Source organism: Rhinoraja longicauda, chromosome 25 (genome assembly GCF_053455715.1).
Source record: "Rhinoraja longicauda isolate Sanriku21f chromosome 25, sRhiLon1.1, whole genome shotgun sequence".
In the NCBI taxonomy this organism is placed as follows: Eukaryota; Metazoa; Chordata; class Chondrichthyes; order Rajiformes; family Arhynchobatidae; genus Rhinoraja; species Rhinoraja longicauda.
Genome location: NC_135977.1, coordinates 4,842,471 through 4,860,146, shown reverse-complemented (window position 1 = coordinate 4,860,146; position 17,676 = coordinate 4,842,471). Strand labels below are relative to the sequence as shown.

General features: G+C 50.6%; 1 protein-coding gene across 1 annotated transcript in view; it reads left to right on the top strand.

The window, feature by feature from the left end:
* sez6l (seizure related 6 homolog (mouse)-like) overlaps positions 1 to 16,578 on the top strand; it is a 123,560-nt gene extending 106,982 nt beyond the window's left edge. Inside the window, 5 exon segments of the mRNA XM_078421837.1 lie at positions 3,956 to 4,150; positions 6,926 to 6,958; positions 10,377 to 10,491; positions 11,796 to 11,898; positions 14,248 to 16,578. Of these exon segments, the coding sequence (XP_078277963.1) occupies positions 3,956 to 4,150; positions 6,926 to 6,958; positions 10,377 to 10,491; positions 11,796 to 11,898; positions 14,248 to 14,277 (476 nt within the window). The 3' untranslated portion in view covers positions 14,278 to 16,578.
* The last annotated feature ends 1,098 nt before the right edge of the window (positions 16,579 to 17,676 follow it).

Genomic DNA, 17,676 nt, shown 5'->3' with positions numbered 1-17,676 from the left:
CGGTCGCGGGGCCTTCCACCGCCCGGTTCGGCCGCGAGACGTCTCAGCGCCCGGTGCGACTCGGCCGCGGGGACTTCCATCCCCCTGCGGGGACTGTGCGGGTCGGTCGGGGACGAGCTGTCTGTCCGTGGGCGTGGGGAAGAGAGTGGAAGTTTTGTTGCCTCCATCACAGTGAGGGGGTGTTTGGAGTCACTGTGATGGACGTTTGTGTTGGGGTCATGTGTCTTGTGTTCTTTTTTGTGTGTGACTGCTATGTAGTTTCGTTCGGTACCTCGGTACCGAATGACAAATAAAGCTCTGTTGAACTGTTGAGGGACCGTGGACATATTTCACCTCAACTCAAGCAGCAGCATCTGACGTAGAAAGATCACAACCAAAAGATAATAGAGCAGAGTAAGGTAGACCACTCGACCCTAAAAACCGTAGCACTTCACGGCGCCATTTTAGTCGGCAGAAACTTGCAGAAACATTTTAAAAGAAAAATAACAAAAATCTGTGAATTGATAGATGAGATATATTCTGCATTTTAACGGTATCATCACACATACTGTTCCCCCAAAACACTGATTGTTCTGCGAGAGGCAGAGCGAACGGAGGGTTCTGCTTACTAAAATGGCGGACGTTCCGCTCCTTTACGTACTACACTTCAGTATAGGCGATTTAGACGGAGTGGTTCATCTTGCTCCTCTAGTATCTTTGATCATAACGCTGACGATAGGTGCGTGCAGTTCCGGTCGCCCCAATGCAGGAAGGACGTACAGGCTTTGGGAAGGGTGCGGAGGAGGTTTACCAGAATGGTGCGTGGATTAGACACAGAGAGCAGTTGGACAGGCTTGGAACATCAAAGGTCCAACGTGGACATTGTGGGCTGAAGGGCCTGTTTCTGTGCTGTACAGTTCTATGCTCTTCCTTAGTTTAGTTCAGAGGTCCAGCGTGGAAACAGGCCCTTCAGCCCACAGAGTCTAGTTCCATTCTAAAACCTACGGACAACTTACAGAAGCGGCACGGTGGCGCGGCGGTAGAGTTGCTGCCTCACAGCGCCAGAGACCCGGGTTCGATCCCAACTACGGGTGCTGTCTGTCTGGAGTTTGTACGTTCTCCCCGTGACCTGCGTGGGTTTTCTCCTAGTGCCACGGTTTCCTCCCACACTCCAAAGACGTGCAGATTTATAGATTAATAGGCTTTGATAAAATTGTAGATTGCCCCCAGTGTCTCGGATAGTGTTAGTGTACGGGGTGATCGATGGTCAGTGCGGACTCAGTGGGCTAAAGGGCCAGTTTATGCACTGTATCTCCAAAGTCTAAAGCATAGATAGGATAGATAGTCAGAACCTTTTTTTTTATCAGGTTGCAAAAATAAAATACTAGTGGGCATCGCTTATAAAGTGAGAGAGGTAAAGTATAAAAAGGATGTGTGGGGCAGGTTTTCTTTACACAGAGGGTGTTGGGTGCCTGGAACATGCTGCCAGTGATGGTGGTGGAGGCAGGTACAATAGTGGCATTTAAGTGGCTTTTGGATAGGTCATAAGGAATAGGTGTAGAATTAGGCCGTTCGGCCCATCAAGTCTACCTCGATAGGCACATGGATATGCAGGGAATTGGGGGATATGGATCACATGCAGGCAGAGGAGACTACTTTAACTTGGCATCAAGTTCAACGTAGACATTGTGGGCCCAAAGGCCTGTTTCTGTGCTGGGCTTGTTCTATGTTCCATCTTAATTTAGTTGAGAGAAACAATGTGGAAACAGGACCTTTGGCGCACCGAGTCTGTGCCGACCACAGGTCTCTCTATAAGGGGGTCCTCCCGCTTTACATCGGGGACCTGGGGTGGAGAGTGTTCAACAGTTCAACAGTTCAACAGTTCAACAGAGCTTTATTTGTCATTCGGTACCGAGGTACCGAACGAAATTACATAGCAGTCACACACAAAAGAAAAAGAACACAAGACACACGACCCCAACACAAACATCCATCAGAGTGACTCCAAACACCCCCTCACTGTGATGGAGGCAACAAAACTTCCACTCTCTTCCCCCATGCCCACGGACAGACAGCTCGTCCCCGACCGACCCGCACAGTCCCCGCAAGGGGATGGCCCGCGGCCGAGCCGCACCGGGCGCTGAAACGTCTCGCGGCCGAGCCGGGCGATGGAAGGCCCCACGGCCGAGCCGCACCGGGCGCTGAAACGTCTCGCGGCCGAGCCGGGCGATGGAAGGCCCCGCGGCCGAGCCGTGCGCAGCTAAGTCCCGCGGCCGAGCCGTGCGCAGCTAAGTCCCGCGGCCGAGCCGCGCCGGGCGATGTTAGGTCCCGCGGCCGAGCCGCACAAGCGATGAAAAGTCCAGCGGCCGAGCCGCACCGGGCGATGGAAGGCCCCGCGGCCAAGCCGCACTGGGCGATGTTAAGTCCAGCGGCCGAGCCGCACCAGCGATGAAAAGTCCCGCGGCCGAGCCGCGCCGGGCGATGTTAGGCCCGCGGCCAAGCCGCACCGGGCACTGTTAAGTCCAGCGGCCGAGCCGCACCGGGCACTGTTAAGTCCAGCGGCCGAGCCGCACCCCGCGCCGTGAGGAAGAGACCTAAAAGAGAAAGGTTTCCCCCGTCCCCCCACCCACACCACCACCCCCCCACCCACACCGCCACCCCCCACACATACACAACCCAAAAAACCCACAAAAAACATCCCAACACCGACACACAACAAAAAAAAAGGAAAAAAGACGAACAGACTGCTAGCGAGCCGCAGCCGTTAGGCGCTGCCACTACAGCATAAGGCTGTAGCCTGTAGCCTGTAACAGGTACTTGAGCCGGTTCACGGTCTCGTCTGCCACCTGTCGCTTCTGCGGTGAGGAGGAGACCGTGTACCATTTGCATACAGAGTGCGTGAGGTTACAGCCCCTGTTCCAGTATCTGAAGGGGCTGCTCCTCAAGTTCTGGCTCCATTTTAGCCCTACGCTTTTAATTTTTGGGCACCCGGTACAGAGGGGGGAGGGTCAGGAGGGAGGAGGGGGTCTCCCTGTCGGTCTGCTCCTGGGCCTGGCCAAGATGGCCATCCGCGGGTCCAGGCAGCGGGCAGTCGACGGCCTCACAGAAGTCGGCTGCCTACCCCTGTTCCGTGCTTACGTCCGTGCCCGCGTGTCCCTGGAGAGGGAACACGCGGTGTCCACGGGGACGCTGGAGGCCTTCCGGGAACGCTGGTCGCCGCGGGGGGTTGAATGTATTGTTGACAGAGATGGCGGGATTTTAATGTGACAATTGTTTATTTTGTAAACTGCCGATAAAGGCGGCTTTTGTTTGATCACATTTTGCTTAGTATGTTTGTATGTTTTTCTTTGGAATAAAACTTTTATATTAAAAAAAAAATAAAATAAAATAAAATAAAAAGAGGTCAGGATCGAACCTGGGTCTCTGGCGCTGTGAGGCAGCAACAATACCACTGCACTACTGTGCCACCCTGTCAATGGTTAAAACATAACCCATTGCCAGCTGTCCACTGATTGATCCTCACATCTTTCATGAGCTCAAAAACACATCACTGGTTGACCTGAAGATGGCGGTATAAATGCACATTAATAATCCTCTTGCTATGATGTCCTAATCCATAAGAGGGTGCCACGGTGGCGCAGCGGCAGAGTTGCTGCCTGACAGCGCCAGAGACCCGGGTTCGGTCCCGACCACGGGCGCTGTCTGTACAGAGTTTGTACGTTCTCCCCGTGACCTGCGTGGGTTTTCTCCGAGATCTTCGGTTTCCACCCACACTCCGAAGACGTGCGGGTTTGTAGGTTAATCGGCTTGATGAAATTGTAAATCGTCCCTCGCCCGCGTGGGATAGCGTTAATGTGCGGGTATCGCTGGTCGGTGCGGACCCGGTGGGCCGAAGGGGATTGTTTCCGCGACGTATCTCCAAATGAAACCAAACAAAACCGAACTAAACCCCAACCGTCTGAACTTGTTCTTTCAGCCGAGGAGTCCGTGGCGTGCAAGAACCCTGGACTACCGGAAAACGGCTACCAGATCCTGTACAAGCGGCTGTATCTCCCGGGAGAGACCTTGACCTTCATGTGCTATGAAGGCTTTGAGTTGGTTGGAGAGGTGACCATCAGATGCATCATTGGTCATCCATCACATTGGAGCGGGCCACTGCCCTCGTGCAAAGGTACGGACAAACTTCGAGGCGCCCACGGAGGGATATGGATCAGATGTAGGCAGATAGGGTGGACATGGAGAGGATGTTTCCACGAGAAACATAGGAAAATAGGTGCAAGGGTAGGCCATTCGGCCCTACGAGCCAGCCCAACCTCCATTCAATATGGTCATGGCTGATCATCCACAATCAGTACCCCGTTCCTGCTTTCTCCCCATATCCCTTGATTCCGTTAGCCCTCAGAGCTAAATCTAACTCCCTCTTGAAAACATTCAGTGAATCGGCCTCCACTGCCTTCGGTGGCAGAGAATTCCACAGATTCACAACTCTTTGGGTGAAAAAGTTTTTCCTCATCTCCGTTCTAAATGGCCCACCCCTTATTCTTAAACTGTGACCCCTTGTTCTGGACTCCCCCAACATCGGGAACAGTTTTCCGACATCTATCCTGTCCAATCCCTTAAGAATTTTATATGTTTCTATAAGATCCCCTCTCATCCTTCTAAATTCCAGTGAATAGAAGCCCAGTCGATCCCTTCTGTCATCAAATGTCAAGTGGGAGAGTCTCGGACCAGAGGGCACAGCCACAGAATCAAAGGACGTTCCTTTAGGAAGGCGATGAGGAGGAATTTATTCAGCCAGAGGGTGGTAAATCTGTGGAAATTCATTGCCACAGACGTCTGTGGAGGCCAAGTCAATGGATATATTTAAGGCAGAGATAGATAGATTCTTGATTAGTTCGGGTGTCAGGGGTTATGGGGAGAAGGCAGGAGAATGGGGTTAGGAGGGAGAGATAGATCAGCCGTGATTGAAGGGCGGAGTAAACTCGATGGGCCGAATGGCCCAATTCTGCTCCGATCACTTATGACCTTATGAAGAGTTGGTAGAAACATAGAAACATAGAAAATAGGTGCAGGAGTAGGCCATTCAGCCCTTCGAGCCTGCACCGCCATTCAATATGATCATGGCTGATCATCCAACTCAGTGTCCTGTACCTGCCTTCTCTCCATACCCCCTGATCCCTTTAGCCACAAGGGCCACATCTAACTCCCTCTTAAATATAGCCAATGAACTGGCCTCAACTACCTTCTGTGGCAGAGAATTCCACAGACTCACCACCCTCTGTGTGAAAAAAAACTTTCTCACGTCGGTCCTAAAAGACTTCCCCCTTATCCTTAAACTGTGACCCCTTGTTCTGGACTTCCCCAACATCGGGAACAATCTTTCTGCATCTAGCCTGTCCAACCCCTTAAGAATTTTGTACGTTTCTCTAAGATCCCCCCTCAATCTGCTAAATTCCAGCGAGTACAAGCCGAGTCTATCCAGTCTTTCTTCATATGCAAGTCCTGCCATCCCAGGAATCGATCTGGTGAACCTTCTCTGTACTCCCTCTATGGCAAGAATGTCTTTCCTCAGATTAGGAGACCAAAACTGTACGCAATACTCTGGGTGTGGTCTCACCAATGCCCTGTACAACTGCAGGTCTTGGCATTATGTCCAGCACAGACATTGTGGGCCGAAGGGCCTTCTATGTTCTAGAAAATAAAACTATCAATACATCGGGTGGCAGTCCAGTGGTGTCATCTGCCAGAGTTTAGTTACGTTCTGTTTAGTTTAGAGATACAGTGTGGAAACAGGCATCTACGGCCCACCGGGTCCGCGCCGACCATCAATCACCCGTACACGAGCTCCACGTTATCCCACCCACGTTATCCTACACACACGTAGGGCAACTTGCAGAATCCGATTAACCACCAAACCTGCGCGTCTTTGGAGTGTGGGAGGAAACCGGAGCACCCGGAGAAAACCCACGCAGGTCACGGGGAGAACATACAAACTCCGTGCAGACAGCCGCCCGTAGCCAGGATCGAACCGGGGTCTCAGGCGCTGTGAGGCAGCAGCTCTACCGCCGCGCCACCGTGCTGCCACCCCTACTTTTATTTCTACTGGCGTTAAATGGTGGGTTGGTGTCGTCTTTCGGATAGCTTTCTGTGTTAAAAGTTTGACATCCTGGTGCTGTTGTCACGAGGAGTCTCCCTGGTGTCCAGTGATGTTTTTGCGAGTATAAACAGTGATGCAATAGACAATGGACAATAGGTGTAGGAGGAGGCCATTCGGCCCTTCGAGCCAGCACCGCCATTCAATGTGATCATGGCCGATCATTCTCAATCAGTACCCCGTTCCTGCCTTCTCCCCATACCCCCTGACTCCGCGATCCTTAAGAGCTCTATCCAGCTCTCTCTTGAAGAATGCATTCAGAGAATTGGCCTCCACTGCCTTCTGAGGCAGAGAATTCCACAGATTCACAACTCTCTGACTGAAAAAGCTTTTCCTCATCTCCGTTGTAAATGGCCTACCCCTTATTCTTAAACTGCGGCCCCTGGTTCTGGACTCCCCCAACATTGGGAACATGTTTCCTGCCTCTAACGTGTCCAACCCCTTAATAATCTTATACGTTTCGATAAGATCCCCTCTCATCCTTCTAAATTCCAGTGTATGCAAGCCTAGTCGCTCCAGTCTTTTACATTAGTTTAGTTTAGTTTATTGTCACGTGTACCGAGGTACAGTGAAAAAAAAAGCTTTTGTTGCGTGCTAACCTGTCAGCGGAAAGACAATGAATGATTACAGTCGAGCCGTCCTCCGCAGTGCACAGATGCACGATAATGGGGATAACGTGAATAAACGGATAACTTGGCATTAAGTTCGGCTTGGGACATTGCAGGCCGAAGGGCCTGTTCCTGTGCTGTGCCGTTCTGCGTTCTATAACCCATTCTTCCTTTTCATTTTCAGCCGCTCAGTACAGCTTTGAGCACTCCTTGGAAGGTGAGTTGGAAACGGCGTTTAAAATGCCGAGATCAGAAGGGCATGTCGGTGGCCGATAATCTAGAAATACATACAGTGGCTGTGAGAAAATGTAGTATGGGTTGGACGGGGGTGGGGGGGGGTGGAAGGTTTCTGTATCTTACCCACACAAGTTCATGCCAAGAAAGAGTCAAGATCTCTCTGTAATGTCTCAGCAGGCATTTCACTATTGGGTACACTGCATGTTAGAAGCAGAACACATCCTCCGTGTACGAGATTCTAGAACTAGAACTGTTTACCAATGCCGGGTCGCCGATGTAAGACAGAAATGAGGCCATTTATCTCCTGCATCAAAAGATTGAGAAGTGGGTGTGTGGAACGAGCTGCCAGAGGAGGTGGTTGAGGCTGAGACTATCCCAACTGTTTAAGAAACAGCTAGACAGGTACACGGATGGGACGGGTTTGGAGGGATATGGACCAAGCGCAGGCAGGTGGGACTGGTGTAGCTGGGACATTGTTGGCCGGTGTGGGCAAGTTGGGCCTGTTGCCACACTGTGTCGCTCCATGACTCTAAGTAGATAGAATTTTGATAAGGGAAGGGTTAAAGGTTACTGCAAGGGTTGGGGGAATAAAGCTGGAAACGTGGAGGGGCCAGTCAAAGCCTGGCAAGTGATAGGTGGATACGGAGGAGGGGGTTTGATTGGCAAAGGGGTTGGACCGAAGACCAGAGATGAAAAGGAGACTAAAGGGTTTGAGATACATAGGCAATAGGAGGAGGCATAGGCATACCGCCCTTCGAGCCAGCACCGCCATTCAATGTGATCATGGCTGATCATCCACAATCAGTATCCCCCCGTGCCTGCCTTCTCCCCGTACCCCTTGATTCCGCTAGCCCCGAGAGCTCTATCTAACTCCCTTTTGAATGCATCCAGTGAATCGGCCTCCACTGCAGAGAATTCCACAAATTCAGAAACTCTCTGTGTGAAGAAGATTTTTCTTCATCTCAGTTGTAAATGGCGAGGAGTGAAGCCATGGGGAGGGATGTAGGTGGAAGGGGACAGGGAAAGGGGAAAGGAGGGGGGGCAGGATCATGGTAGAAATGGGCGTGCACCTGGATAAGGCATAGGGAAAAGAGTGGGGGGGGGGGGGGGAGGATATGGTCGGGAGGGGGGGTTAGTTAAAATTGGAGAAATCAATATTCATTCTTTTGGGATGTAAAGTTCCCAAGAGGAATATGTGGTGCCGAATGAATTAAAACTTTGTTGTCACAGTGAAATTCTTTGCTTGCGTAGCCAAGGTATTCGAATGGTCACCACGAAGAGGGCCCTGACAAAGTTACAAAGTACCCTCGTGCCAGATTCCCCCCCTTTCTCCCCCTCCCTCCACCTCCACATGGTGGTTCCCCCCACTTTGGGTCCTCTATTGAACATTGTTCTTCTCCCCCTCCCCCTCCACATGGTGGCCCCCTCACGCTGGGTCCTCTATTGTCCATTGTTTTTCTCCCCTCCCCCTCCCTCACGCCCCCCCCCCCCCCCTCCCACTTTGTTCCTTCCCTTGCTGTTCCTTATATTTCCGTCCTCTCCAGTTATTATAGACAATAGACAATAGGTGCAGGAGTAGGCCATTCGGCCCTTCGAGCCAGCACCGCCATTCAATGTGATCATGGCTGATCATTCTCAATCAGTACCCCGTTCCTGCCTTCTCCCATATAAGATAATTAGGGGATTGGACACATTAGAGGCAGATAACATGTTCCCAATGTTGGGGGAGTCCAGAACAAGGGGCCACAGTTTGAGAATAAGGGGTAGGCCATTTAGAACGGAGATGAGGAAGAACTTTTTCAGTCAGAGGGTGGTGAAGGTGTGGAATTCTCTGCCTCAGAAGGCAGTGGAGGCCAGTTCGTTGGATGCTTTCAAGAGAGAGCTGGATAGAGCTCTTAAGGATAGCGGAGTGAGGGGGTATGGGGAGAAGGCAGGAACGGGGTACTGATTGAGAGTGATCAGCCATGATCGCATTGAATGGCGGTGCTGGCTCGAAGGGCTGAATGGCCTACTCCTGCACCTATTGTCTATTGTCTATTGTCTATTGTCCCCATACCCCCTGACTCCGCTATCCTTAAGAGCTCTATCTAGTTCTCTCTTGAATGCATTCAGGGAATTGGCCTCCGCTCAGAACTTATTATTTGATGCCAATGTAAAGTTCATTGAAGCTGTAGACAATAGACAATAGGTACAGGAGTGGGCCATTCGGCCCTTCGAGCCAGCACCGCCATTCGCTGTGATCATGGCTGATCATCCACAATCAGCACCCCGTTCCTGCCTTCTCCCCATATCCCATGACTCCGCTATCTTTAAGAGCTCTATCTAAGCTCTGTCAGCGCCCTCTGTGTGGTGACTGCTGGCATACCTTGGGCACCCAAGCAAAGAATTTCACTGTGGCTTGTCACATCTTCTATATGCTAAAATTCTCGTTTGTTTGTTTGTTTGTTTGTTCCTGAACTACAGCCAAATCGGTACACGATAGCACGACAATTTCAGATTATCTATTTAGATAGCGAAAGAGGGTTAGCATGGCAAAGGACGAACGGATAGATGTTGCAGTCGCTCAGAAGGCAATCCTCTGATTTAAGAAAGGCCACATCCTGAGTTTTAGATTTAGATTTAGAGATACAGCGCGGAAACAGGCCCTTCGGCCCACCGAGTCCGCGCCGCCCAGCGATCCCCGCACATTAACAATATCCTACACACACCAGGGACAATTTTTACATTTACCCAGTCAATTAACCTACATACCTGCACGTCTTTGGAGTGTGGGAGGAAACCGAAGATCTCGGGGAAAACCCACGCAGGTCACGGGGAGAACGTACAAACTCCGTACAGACGGCGCCCGCAGTCGGGATCGAACCTGGGTCTCCGGCGCTGCATTCGCTGTAAGGCAGCAACTCTACCGCTGCGCCACCGTGCCGCCCTTTAGTTAGTTCACAAAGAGCAGCTCAGGTAACCTGTAAACCCGCTCCCTGAACGTCTGACACAGCTCACAGTGGGGGGGGGTTCAAAAAATGTATTCGATTATTAAAAATAATATTTACAATACGATAAAACAAAACAAAATCCTCCACCATGGTACAAGACAGACAGACATACTAAATGAACTACTGTACAACTATGTTACACTCCTTGTCCAGGATGCGTTCTACCCCCCGCGGTGCCCAGCGGTCCCAGGGTGCCCTTGGGCAGCGTGTGGTCCCTCTCTAACGCCACCCGGGCGCAGACGGACGTAACCCCGGAAAAGGGGTAGTCGGGCAGCCGGCTGGGGCAGAGCCCTCTTCCGCCTGGCGCCGTGACTCACGGATGGCCAGCTTGGCCAGGCCACTGCTCACAGTGTGGGAGGGGAGGGGGGGAACTCTGAGAGAATAAAGAGACATTCCTGTTGCTTCCAGCAGCCGAGGCAGCCGCGGAGAGGCCCATGGACGGAGGGAACATGGCCCTGGCGATATTCATCCCCATCCTCATCATCTCCATGCTGCTGGGCAGCGCCTACATTTACGTCACCAGGTAAGCAAGTCTCGTCCTCGTGAAGGCGGACGCAGAATGTTGGAGTAACTCAGCCGGTCAGGCAGCATCCCGGGAGAGAAGGAATGGGTTCGGGTTTCGGGTCGAAACCCTTCTTCAGACTGATCATCTCATCCTTACCAGCTCTCTGGAAAGGTAGACGCGAAGCCTGGTTGGGAATATCATCAAAAGAGGAACTTATCTGGTCATAAGGAATAGAAGTAGAACTAGGCCATTCGGCCCATCAGGTCTACTCCGCCATTCGATCATGGTCTATCTATCTATCTATCTATCTATCTATCTATCTATCTATCTATCTATCTATCTATCTATCTATCTATCTATCTATCTATCTATCTATCTATCTATCTATCTATCTATCTATCTATCTATCTATCTATCTGTCTATCTTTCTATCTCTCTATCTCTATCTATCTATCTCTATCTCTCTATCTCTCTATCTCTATCTCTCTATCTCTCTATCTCTCTATCTCTCTATCTCTCTATCTCTCTATCTCTCTATCTCTCTATCTCTCCCTCCCTCCTAACCCCATTCTCCTGCCTTCTCCCCATATACTCCCCGACACCTAGACGAACCCAATACCATCATAGCCATCTAGGATTTGGCCCAAGCCTCACCCTTTCCTATGTATGAACATTGACTTCTCTAACTTCAGATAGTCCCTGCTTTCCCGCTCCATCCCCTCCCCCTTTCCAGTTCTCCCACTAGTCTTCCTGTCTCCGACTACCTTCTGTCTTTGTCCCACCCCCCTCCCCTGACATCAGTCCGAAGAAGGGTCTCGACCTGAAGCATCACCCATTCCTTCTCTCCCAAGATGCTGCCTGACCCGCTGCGTTACTCCAGCATTTTGTGTCTATCTTTGGTCCTTCCTCTGCATTTGCAGTAAAGCAGGTAAAAATGCTTTGACCATGAAATAATAAGACACAGGAGCAGAATTAGTCCATTCGGCCCATCGAGTCGATTCCATTATTCAGAAGTTCTTTGGGACATTGTCTCCACCCAAAACGTCACCTATCCCTGCTCTCCAGAGATGCTGCCTGACCCGCTGAGTTACTCCAGCACTCTGTGAAACGTCACCTATCCGTGTTCTCCACAGATGCTGCCTGACCCGCTGAGTTACTCCAGCACTCTGTGTCCTCTTGTGTAGCGCCTGTAACTACTTGTTTCTACAAAACACGGGTCCTCTCTTATGTTGCTCTACGCCTCATCAAAGGCACTATGTAGAGTAACGCCTTCGACTATCATCCATTCAATATTACTCTCTCTCTCTCTCTGTGTATTCCAGGTGCCGTTATCACTCCAACCTGCGTCTGCCACTGATGTCTTCTCATCCATACAGTCAAATCACGGTGGAGACGGCCTTTGACAATCCCATCTACGAGACGGGGGTAGGTAACCAGTTAGTCTAGTTTATTATCGTCACGTGACCCGAGGTACAGTGGAAAGCTTACGCTTGGCAGCGTGACTGCCTCTTGGGTCTTGCTAAGAAGTCATAGTTTTAGTTTAGTTTAGTTTAGAGATACAGCGCGGAAACAGGCCCTTTCGGCCCACCGGGTCCGCGCTGACTAGTGATCCCCGCACACTAACAACATCCTACACACACCAGGGACAATTTTTACATTTACACCAAGCCAATTAACCTACAAACCCTACACGTCTTTGGAGTGTGGGAGGAAACCGAAGATCTCGGAGAAAACCCACACAGGTCACGGGGAGAACATACAAACTCCGTACAGACAGCGCCCGCGGCCGGGATGGAACCCGGGTCCCCGGCGCTGCATTCGCTGTCAGGCAGCAACTCTGCCGCTGCGCCACCGTGACGCCCATAACTGGGGTTAAATGTAAGCCAAGCAAGCCTAAGAATTGGGCAAAACCAAGGGAGCACCACCAACAACAACAGGAGACGAAAATAAAGAACTCTTTTGGGACGAAGAGATGCGGACGCATCCGGAAAGAGCGCGCGTCACACAAAGCGCCATCCGCCCAGGGAATTTTACGTGCCCTCTTGTAATTTTGTCTGGGTGGCGCGGCGGTAGAGTTGCTGCCTCACAGCGCCAGAGACCCGGGTTTCATCCCGACTACGGGCGCAGCCTGTACAGAGTTTGTACCTTCTCTCCCCGTGACCCGCGTGGGTTTTCTACGAGATCTTCGGTTTCCTCCATCACTCCAAACAGTCACGGGTTTGTAGGTGAGGTTGCCTTGGTCTAAGTGTAAATTGTCCTCCAGTCGGATGGTGTTAATGTGCGGGGATCGCTGGTCAGAGCCGACTCGTCTGTCTCTCTAAACTAAACCCAAGGGAAAATTAACCACCGACAACTGCAGATGTAAACAAATAACTCTTTTGTGGCGAAGAGATATGAAACATAGAAACATAGACAGTTTGGAGAGGCCATTCGGCCCTTCGAGCCAGCACCGCCATTCACTGTGATCATGGCTGATCGTCCACAATCAGTAACCCGTGCCTGCTTTCTCCCCATACCCCTTGATTCCACTAGCCCCTAAAGCTGAGGAAGGGTCTCGACCTGAAACGTCACCCATTCCTTCTCTCCAGAGATGCTGCCTGGCCCGCCGAGTTACTCCAACCTTTTGTGTTAGCCCCTAGAGCTCTATCCAACTCCCTTTTAAATTTACGGACGCATCCCGAAAGACCGTGGGCCACACACAGCGCCACCTGCCCTGGGAATTTCAAGTGCGCCCTCGTAAATTTTGTCCGATATTAAAGTCAAATCAAGTCAATTTTATTTGTATAGCACATTTAAACACAACCCACGTTGACCAAAGTGCTGTACATCAGTTCAGGTACTAAGAAACGAACATACAATGGCACACAAACATAACAGCACATACATAAACAGTTCACAGCGCCCCCTCAGAGGGCCTCAAACGCTAGGGAGTAGAAATAGGTTTTGAGCCTGGACTTAAAGGAGTGGATGGAGGGGACAGTTCTGATGGGGAGAGGGATGCTGTTCCACAGTCTAGGAGCTGCAACTGCAAAAGCGCGGTCACCCCTGAGCTTAAGCCTAGACCACGGGATAGTCAGTAGCCCCAAGTCGGCCGACCTGAGGGATCTGGAGATAGAGTGGTGGGTTAGAAGATTTTTGATATGGGGGGGGGGTGGGGGGGTGGGGGGGGGGTGGGGGGGGTGGGGGGGGGGGGCGCCCGTTTAGGGCTTTGTATGTGAATAGGAGGAGCTTGAAGTTGATTCTGTACCGTACAGGGAGCCAGTGGAGAGAGGCCAGAATCGGGGTGATGTGGTCCCTTTTACGGGTACCCGTCTGGAGTCTCGCTGCGGCGTTTTGGACCAAACGCAGGCGGGACAGGGATGATTGGCCCATCCCAGTGTATAGGGAGTTGCAGTAGTCTAGGCGGGAGGAAACGAATGTGTGGATGATTTTTTTCAATGTCGTCAAATTGGAGGAACGGTTTGATTTTAGCTATGGTACGAAGCTGACTTTTACCACAGCGTTGACTTGCTTGTCAAACTTTAATGCAGAGTCAAATATCACGCCGAGGTTTCTGACATGCGGTTTGACCAGGGAGGATAGGCTTCCAAGGCTGCCTGTTACCGTTTTGATGGGGTCGGTGGGGGGGGGCGAATAGGATGACCTCAGACTTGATCTCGCCGGCAAATCGGTGGCGGGCCCGTACGACAATGGTGCCGTCATTACTGAGGTGCGGGTTACGAGGAGTTCCGAGCGCGCTCTCTCAATGTCCTTTGTTCCTTTGTGTGCTTGCAGGACACTAGAGAATACGAAGTCTCCATATGAACCAGGATGGGGGGGAAAGGGCAGAGTGTGGAGACGCCCCAAGACTGCCGGAGCCTTGCCAATACCGTAACCGGAGAATGACATTTCTCCACGGTTTCCGATCCTGAGTAGCCATCGTTTACTCCCCTCATATGAACGCTTTTCTACGTGTAACGTGCCCAAGCTGTGCGCCCCCACCCCCCCCCCCCTTGTAAATAAGCCTTGCATCGCAGCCTGGGACTAGCCCCCCCTCCACCCCCAGCCCCCACCACCTTTTCCTGATGTTATTCGGAAGCAAAACTGAGTATTTAAAGGAGAACAAACTCAGAGTTGAAAACAAAATGTACAGCAATTTATTTTTGGTCAGAGCAATTCCCAAGCGTCCACTTCAAAAATATTAAATTCAGGCCCAATTTGGTCGCACTAATATTTAAAATATATTCAATTGCAGACACAAGGAACTGCAGGTGCCAGAATCTTGCGTGGGGCACAAAGTGCTGGAGTAACTCAGCGGGGTCAGGCAGCATCTCCGGAGGACATGGAGAGGTGACGTTTCCGGTCGAGGACTGAGGACGAAGAAGGGTGCCCACCCAAAATATCACCTATCCATGTCATCCGGAAATGCTGCCTGACCCCGCTGAGTTACTCCAGCACTCTGAGTTCTGAGCTAGATAAATAGCATCGCGGCATTGTTCAAGAAGGGACTGCAGACGCTGGTTTACACCGAAGATAGACACAGAATGCTGGAGTAACTCAGCGAGACAGGCAGCATCTCCGGAGGGAAGGAAAGTCTGAAGAAGGGTCTCGACCGAACACGTCACCCATTCCTTCTCTCCAGAGATGCTGCCCGGCCCGCTGAGTTACTCCAGCATTCTGTGTCCATCTTCAGTGCATTGTGCTCTGCCACTGAAATTTATTACATTGACACTAATTTTGGAAGTACATGTTGGCACGACTATGTAGCAAGCTTAGTGTTACCAAACACGCACAGGAATTTAGCAAAATATATTTTACGCGGTTCCAGCGTATCTCCTCTGTTCCAGGGATGCTATGTTAACTTTAATAACAAGCAATGGAAGGTGTTGGGAATCAAAATGTGAAGGGAAGAACTGCAGATGCTGGCTTATTCGAAGATAGACACAAAATGCTGGAGTAACTCAGCGGGACAGGCAGCATCTCTGGAGAGAAGGAATGGGTGACGTTTCGGGTCGAGACTGAAGAAGGGTCTCGACCCGAAACGCGAGCCATTCCTTCTCTCCAGAAATGCTGCCTGTCCCGCTGAGTTACTTCAGATTTTTTGTGTCTATGTTGGGAGTCAATTTGGGGTACGGAATTAGTCCTTGAAAGATATACACCGATGAGCCAAAACATTATGACCACTGACAGGTGAAGTGAATAACACTGATTATCTTGTTACAATGGCACCGGTCAAGGGGTGGGATATATTAGGCAGCAACTGAACAGTCAGTTCTTGAAGTTGATGTGCTGGATGCAGGAGAAATGGGCAGGAGTAAAGACCCGAGCGACTTTGACAAGGGCCAAATTGTTATGGCCAGACGACTGGATCAGAGCATCTCTGAAACGGCAAGGCTTGTGGGGTGCTGCTAAAGGATCTGCTGCTAATGTTTTGGCGCCAGATACCACAGGACACCTTCAGGGGTCTTGTAGAGTCCATGCCTCGGCGGGTCGGCGCTGTTTTGGCGGCACACGGAGGACCAACAGCATATTGGGTAGGTGGTCATAATGTTTTGGCTCATCGGTGTATTTCCTAGGCACAATATCCACGTGGACTTAATGTCACAAGAGTGGTTTGGAATGGAGATGGTTCAAAATGTTGGTTCTCCGTAGCAGGGGAAATTAGGAAATCGATTTCATTTATTTTGGCAAAATAGCCTTGATGAATATTTTGGTAGCATTTTCTGACACATTTCATGCAAAATGCCCCTCTCTGCTAATGTTTAAACTAAGGATAGATAGGCTTCTACTTGACTGCTTGTTGAGCCGATTGTTAAATCTGAGCGTTTTGTAAACCAGAGGCGTTAGGGACAAGAGTTATTGTACAGAGTTAGGTCACAGATCACCCACGATCAGATCAAACGAGGGAACAGGCTTGAGGCCTACGTTTTGGCACTCTCCTCTAACGGGGGGGTACGAATACTTTCCAAATGTCTCCTTTATGCTGATCTGTGCACCATCTGTGTACGTACCTAACCCCTGTATATTTATATCCTGTTTCTACAGGCACATACATGTGTATACATGCATGTACAGTATGTCTGTGAATATTCGTTAATTAAAAGGCATCTGATGTGTCGTGACGAGCATCGGTTCATGTATATTCTTGCAATTTCATCAACAGAATGCGTACATGCCTTTGGTACCATAGGGATTTTCTTTGGATCTGTTTTCATACATGCTTCAAGTATAATAGACAATAGACAATAGGTGCAGGAGGAGGCCATTTGGCCCTTCGAGCCAGCACCGCAATTCAATGTGATCATGGCTGATCATTCTCAATCAGTACCCCGTTCCTGCCTTCTCCCCGTACCCCCTGACTCCGCTATCCTTAAGAGCTCTATCTAGCTCTCTCTTGAATGCATTCAGAGAATAGGCCTCCACTGCCTTCTGAGGCAGAGTATTCCACAGATTCACAACTCTCTGACTGAAAAAGTTTTTCCTCATCTCAGTTCTAAATGGCCTACCCCTTATTTTTAAACTGTGGCCCCTGGTTCTGGACTCCCCCAACAATGGGAACATGTTTCCTGCCTCTAACGTGTCCAACCCCTTAATAATCTTATATGTTTCGATAAGATCCCCTCTCATCCTTCAAAATTCCAGTGTATACAAGCCTAGTCGCTCCAGTCTTTCAACATATGACAGTCCCGCCATTCTGGGAATTAACCTAGTAAACCTACGCTGCACGCCCTCAATAGCAAGAATATCCTTCCTCAAATTTGGAGACCAAAACTGCACACAGTACTCCAGGTGCGGTCTCACTAGGGCCCTGTACAACTGCAGAAGGACCTCTTTGCTCCTATACTCAACTCCCCTTGTTATGAAGGCCAACATTCCATTGGCTTTCTTCACTGCCTGCTGTAAGCAAAGCACATGACAGCACATCGAGATCGGGAAGGTTTTTTTTTAACTTGCCCCTTTGCCACTTGCTATTGAAGAGTTTTATTCTGCTGGTAAAGTTACACCTTGCATGGAGGGTGAGGGTGCTGTTCAGAGTTAGCCATTGCTTGCCATGGAGGCCAAATCCCGGTGGTTTCGCTGCAGGGGTCTGTGACGACCCTCTCCGTTGTCGGTGTTGGCACCGTGGGCGGCACGGTGGAGCAGCGTAGAGTTGCTGCCTTACAGCGAATGCAGTGCCGGAGACTCAGGTTCGATCCTGACTACGGGCGCCGTCTGTACGGAGTT